Source organism: Leguminivora glycinivorella, chromosome 20 (assembly GCF_023078275.1).
Source record: "Leguminivora glycinivorella isolate SPB_JAAS2020 chromosome 20, LegGlyc_1.1, whole genome shotgun sequence".
NCBI lineage: Eukaryota > Metazoa > Arthropoda > Insecta > Lepidoptera > Tortricidae > Leguminivora > Leguminivora glycinivorella.
In genome coordinates, this window is record NC_062990.1 from 8,016,630 (window position 1) to 8,023,593 (window position 6,964).

A 6,964-nucleotide genomic window follows, 5' to 3' on the forward strand; every position below is an offset into this window, starting at 1 on the left:
GGTCCGTCTGTCCGACCGTCGCCGTCGCGTCTCATACTTCCATATCGATAAGGTTTTATTTCGTATGCGTCGCATCGCCGTCGCGCGACCATCGCGCGACCGTCGCCCACGCAAGCCACGGCGTTAATCTTACTGTTATTAGAACCAAAAATTACCTAAATAGGTAGGTACTTACATTTTCCGTAACTTTTACGTTATCACTTATCGAGTACCATATTCTAAAACCATGATAGAGTCAACTACTTTATATAACTACTTTGTTAGTCACACAGTAAATCATCAATTTAACCGAAAGATAAAGTCATCATACAAACATATTATTGCACTCATCTAATTTGAGTTACGTTGATGTTGATACCACTGACCCGCGGTCAGCTGATAAACTATTATAGCATAATAAACAAACAGCCAGTCGGCCGTCGAAACTTGTGCGTTACGGACTGGGTGAGTACAAATTTTATATAGTTACCCTACCCCCTTATCCATAAACGTTCACCAAATTTACCAAGCCGATAAAGTTCGTTTGTCCCTTTCTATCACACTAATACGTCGGAAAGATGAGATGAGCTGTTTCATCTGAGCTACCAAGACGCTATCCAACACAACGAATATTTGCACCATATACCTAGGCCTAAAGCTATCCCTAGCGACAACTAACCGAATGAGTTTTTACAGCTAAAAAATCCAAAATGGCGTCTGTAATGTATGGGAAATCGGTCCTACATCCGATATCAGATTGGATAATGTGAAAACGCGCTAAATCGTATGCGATAGACTATAAGGACAATGATGATATTCTTTCCCTATCAAATGATCTCCGCGCTAAAAATTATCTCAATCGATTTACGTATTTATCGATCAAAAAAGCATAATAAAACGACCCATATAAGTATAGCTTTATTTTGGCATAAATGTAGTTTAAAATATTAACATAACATTATTAACAGTCATTATCCTCCAATATACATACTTAGGGACGTCAACACTCGTACTGACCATAGCTATAATTGAGCCTTTTTATCGCTGCAATAAGATTTGGGAGTCACCAAAAAATATTTAGTAGGTACCTACTAGTTTTTGCTTCGCTCGCGTTAAATGATCTCCATACTTACAAACATAAATGCTCAATACAGACTTCCACCTCCCATTTTAGAGAAGTGCGGAGTTAGAAAGAGACAAAAAGTATTATATGTCACTTTCCATCCCTTCAACTAAGTACCTATCTTCACTTAAATAATCACGTTCATACGTCGCTTCATTTGCTGTGAAAGACGGACAAACAAACACACACACACTTTCCCATTAATAATATTACTATTAGTAAATTAGTAATTAGTATAGTATGGAATTTTCTCTGCCAGTCATCAAACGTACAAAACACTTACCATGAATTGAACCTGATTCAAGTACCCGATTGGTAAAAAATACTTAATTGTTTTTGTAAATTTCGGTGTTATATAATGATAATGTTGTATGATCAAGTTCCAAATTTTTTAATATTACGACTTAGGTCATTTAAATGAAATTATTTCGTGAATTGAACAATACCATTTGTCGCGAGAGTATAGTAATGCCATCTATTGTTTTACGAGTCAAACATAAAATTGGACTACGGAGTTCCCATTCTTTGTTATTCTATTTTCTCTGGTATGGATGAGAGCCGGCACCTGCCCCACCTAATTTAAATAATCATTATGACTTTGTGTCATCGCTATTACTATTACTCATATACCTACATATACATCTTAGGTTAGTCACATAGGTTAGTCCAATGAGAATATTCTCGAATCCCGGTCATTCCCGTGTTTCCCCAAACTAAGGTGAAACCAATTTAAGCAGTTAATTTAGACTAAGTGGTCGTTTTCCCCGACTCATCTATGGGATAGGCCGTTCCAATTTTAAAGATATCGACAGCATAGGATTTTGCAAAGATATAAGTAGTATGAAATTATTGTTTTAACATTTCGTGGCCTGAATGTCTAAGTATAAGCAGATAAAAGAGAATAACCTTTATTTAGTCTATGGTATAAGCTAAAATTTCATAGAACTTGAGACAGAAATAACTACCTACCTAATTTTATAAGTTAGATACTAAAACATCTCTCATACCAAAGAGGATCGAGTATGTATAGAGAGTTACTGTCAAAGTAAAATGTGTAATCACAGTGCATAGACTGCCATCTCTTGACACAGGCTTAAAACTTTTGAACCTCAGTTTTAACAATTTGGCCATATTCTTAGCTTGATATGTTTTAAAATGTCAAATATTTATATTAGCCCCATCTAGCTGAGCGTACCCTTTAGTCCGTTTTCACATTATCCGACCCGATATCGGATGTCGGAAGGATTTCAGGGGAAAAAATCCAAGATGGCGCCTGTACTGTATGGGATATCGGTCCGACATCCGATATCGGATCGGATAATGTGAAAACGCACTAAAGGTGTAATGCCATCTAGGCCATTGTACCTTTTGCTGTATGGTACTGAGGTACGTTTTTTTCTTAGACTTTATCTGTCTATACGGAGCTATATGTCTTTGCTCATACATTATGGTTAAAGGTTACATAGGATAAGACAAACACTTCCAGGAAATTCTAATATTGTTTTTCCCTGACGAAAATAAAACATGTTTATCTTCAAAGATTTTAAAAGTAAGGACGAGGACAAATACAAATTATTTCTCATTTTATCCGACTTGGTAGAACGCTGCAATGCGATTGGTTGATTCAACTACGCTTCGCTCACACGATTGGTCGCATACTTTGGCGGTGTTATTGACGCTGTGCTGACACACTTTTTGTTGCCCGTATGCCACGTCCTTACAAAGTAATATATAAGTCTATGTTTATCTTTGGTACCTACCCCACATGACCTTAATTATTTCCTTAAACACGTATCTATGTTTGTTTGCACTGTTTGCATCAGAATGATACTTCAACAAAGTTATTATTATCAAGTGAAAGGTCAAATTAATGTCAGTGTTTCAGTTATAATTGTTAATTGTTTTCTTTTTCTATCAAAGTATTTCCAGAAGATCTAAAGATGACGTTAGGTCGGCACTTTTAAGGAAAGAGAAACCTTTTGTGAAAACACATTTTGACGACCGGTTTGGCTCAGTCGGTAGTGGCCCTGCCTGCTAAGCCGCGGTCCTGGGTTCGAATCCCGGTAAGGGCATTTATTTGTGTGATGAGCACAGATATTTGTTCCTGAGTCATGGATATTTTCTATGTATATAAGTATGTATTTATCTATTTAAGTATATATATCGTCTCTTAGCACCCATAGTACAAGCTTTGCTTAGTTTGGGGCTAAGTTGGTCTGTGTCAGGTGTCCCCATTTTTTTTTTACATTATCTACATAGCGCTTACGGAAGCTTACCTATTCGCTACGTGCATGACTGGTGCTGCCCTCATTTCGGCGATTTTTTTTTATAGGACATTCTTACACAGATTGACTGAGGCCCACGGTAAGCTCAGAAGGCTTGTGTTGTGGGTACTCAGACAACGGTATACATAACATACAAATACTTATATACATAGAAAACGTTCATGACTCAGGAACAAAGATATGTGTTCATCACACAAATAAATGCCCGTCCCGGGATTCGAACCCAGTACCGCGGCTCAGCAGGCAGGGTCACTGCTAACTGAGCCAAACCGGTCGTCAAACTTTTACATATTAACGAAGCACCAAACCGTCTGTCATCGTTAAAGCGTTCGTTAAATTTTATTGTATGGGAAGTTCCATAGACGTCTGCTGCGTGACGATGATGTGATGTGTCTGTCAAATGTGGTTGATACAACTGGCCCTTAATTGTATGGTGTCAAATTACACTTTGTCAAACAAGTCTGTCAGTAAATAAGAACAAAGAAAACTATAGGTATCCTTTTCTATAGCACCCTAAAGAAAAGGATGCATATAGTTTTCTTTGTTCTTATTTACTGACAAACTTGTTTGACAAAGTATAGTTTCAACGCGTAATGGTCGCCGCTATCATTACTGTTGGACATGTCTATAAAATGACGTGTAATTATTACGACCAGCGCCACTCTGTCAGGCACGGTTGCCAGTTGTCAATACATATGGATATAAATGGGTAGTGAATTCTGAGAATTAATAGAATCATAGTAACAAACTGTGGATGTCAGTCCCAATACTTCCAACGAAATAATCGCCTGCAGAGAGTAATAATATCAAACATATTAAACATGTAAAATCGGGTACTCACGTAAGATTGTCGAAGATCGCTCGACATGTTTCGCTCCGTAACGAGGAGCACTTTCATCGCGCGTGATGAATGAAAATGCTCCTCGTTACGGAGCGAAACATGTCGAGCGATGTTCGACAATTTTACGTGAGATACCCGATTTTACATGTTTAAAATGTAATATGTCAGTGTCTCACGGTAGTTTTATTAGTAATAATATCTACTGAGTAATGTTCTAATAAGAAATTTGTCCCTCTTCCACAGGTTCAAAAATGAGAATCATCTTCATACTCTCAATACTTACCTCTTCCATCATCGCAAAAACTTCAAAATGCCACAGCTGTTTCATGGGCGTATGCTACCAAAGGACGAAAATCTTCGGCGGCAGAGAAGCGACATCTACCGGCGATACTTACCAAATAACTGGACAACTCGCTGTAGATAGAAATAAGGATAGAAACATCTTATATTTCCATTACGTTAAGAATAATATAGACTACACAGGAGCTTATGATTTAAACAATGATATAAGCTACACTATGGGTAATATCTCTTTTTCGTTTGCACGCGCGGTCGCTCCAAATGGTGATGTATTTATGTCTGGACCTAAAGGTATATACAAATATAACGCAGCATCTAATACTACAATATTACATGGACTAAAAGATTCTACAATATGGCATATGCAATATAAGGATAAATTATACTACAACATTCATTCAGAACCTGGATTAAATGTTTTAGAGAAGAAAGCGTTACCAATTTCAAGTTTAAAATCTTACATGATAGAGGATTTTGTATTAGATAAATATGGAGACATATATTTCTTAGCGAATACAACTATATATAGATTAAAGCATGATTCTAAAGAAGTTAAAGATATAGTAGATCAAATATATCTTTTAACTACAGATAGAAATGGTAACGTATACTTCGCGCATACAGCGACATCTGGTATTTATAAAATAGATTATTCAATAGATAGGATTGTAAGTGTGGGAGCGTTTGGGGGTAATGGAGGTACGCCATTAAAGTTTGTGTTTGACAATTTGAATAATGTTGTATATTTAGATGAAGATCAGGCGTTGTATTTTCTAAGACCGACGTATAGAGGATGTAAAGTGTCTTCGAATGTGACAGGTAAGGGACGAATGTTGAGTGTTTATGCTACTGATGTGTGGGTAGCCTCGTAAGACTAAAAGTTATAATATTGTACATAGTTTTAATAAATTATTTTATTATTTACTAAGTCTTTCAATCGCCTATCGTGCCTCCAAATCTTATAGGGAAGAGTTGTAACTCCATACATCAGTAAATGTTATACCATCGATGAATTTCTCGATAAGGTGTCATCGACCCACACACATTGTAAAAAAAAATTGTATTTAATTCGTATTTTAATATATTATTAATTCATACTTTAATGCATTTAACGCATATGTAAAATTGATTCGTATTTGAAAGCATTTAACGCATTTTCTAATGTATTCAGTGAATACGATGTATTATATAACCATTTAATTGAACTACCTATTGTTATTATTTGTATTGATATTTGACACAATGAAATGTAATGTAACCACTGACATGTAATTTACTTTTACCAATAAAATATATGAATATGAATGCGGGTTATTTGTAAAGTTAAGTGACATCTAGCGACAATCACGCCTCAAATAGCGTGAATTATCAGTACCACTACTCGATACTAGGTGGCAACTGTGTCTCGTCCGCCAAAAATTTAATATTAGAACAGTTTTCAACTTATATTACAAGCAGAAGGAATTGAAAACAGACTGCTGATTAATACTACTGTAATATTAGCTAAAAATTGGTGACCATTAGACTTTTCGTTCGTCGCGACATCTATTGACAAGTAGCAGTACTGATAATTTACGCCAGTTGACGCGTGATTGTCGCTAGATGTCACTTGTAACTCCATACATCAGTAAATGCGGGTTATTTGTGTATGCTCCAAATATACGAACAGCGCCACATAAGTTTAGTGCTAACCATTATTGCGCAGAAGTCAAAAACAGGTATCTCAGGGGATTATAGGGGGTGAAGGGTATGCGTCCCCATGCGCACTATGCGCAGCTATCCCCTCCACATTTCACTCAGCGCTAAACTTACGAGCCAGTACTTGTAACGATTATTATACTGACTAAGTAATTCACGATCAAAAACTTACCAGAATTTCGTCAAGAAATATCTAAATTTGGCTCTCCATCTCAAAAGATTTCTGAAGGTATTCATTTTATTCAAGTACAATAAGGTCCTTTCCATCTACAATTTTAACGAAAAATATGTTAAAATGGAAGGGCCATTTTAACAGACATTTTGTTGCACTAGAAGCTTAAAAGGACCCTTCTTTTGGAAAGCCACAAACGCACTACCCTTATTCATAAAAAAGTTACAGGACTGATTAGTTAAAAAGCGTTTTGTCCCTTTCTCACAAGTACATAAGTCAACATGAAAGAAAGGGACAAAAGGGGGTTACAATATTATTTTAATATAAAAAATCAAAAAAGAAACATTAAAATATTATTTGTATTCGTTTTATTTTTAACACAAAATATACATATTTGTCATGATAATTAACAATCATTTAATTCTTAACATATCACGCTCATCATTTTTAACATATTTTAACAGTGATACGTAGTTTACCATGTTATTTTATTCAGCTATTGTTTATTATTACTTACCCCCCCCCCCCCCATTTTAGGGAAGAAAGAGACAAAAAGTAGCCTATGT

At 35.9% G+C, this 6,964-nt stretch overlaps 1 protein-coding gene across 1 annotated transcript; it reads left to right on the top strand.

The window, feature by feature from the left end:
* Positions 1-354: 354 nt before the first annotated feature.
* On the top strand, positions 355-5,452 carry LOC125237113. The gene is made up of 2 exons (XM_048144082.1): positions 355-444; positions 4,472-5,452. The coding sequence occupies exon 2, from the start codon at positions 4,480-4,482 to the stop codon at positions 5,398-5,400; it is 921 nt and encodes a 306-aa protein (XP_048000039.1). The 5' UTR covers positions 355-444; positions 4,472-4,479; the 3' UTR covers positions 5,401-5,452.
* The last annotated feature ends 1,512 nt before the right edge of the window (positions 5,453-6,964 follow it).

What these genes read in the sequence shown, in the direction of transcription:
- LOC125237113 (XM_048144082.1), top strand. Translation starts at nt 4,480, where the DNA reads ATGAGAATCATCTTCATACTCTCAATACTTACCTCTTCCATCATCGCA.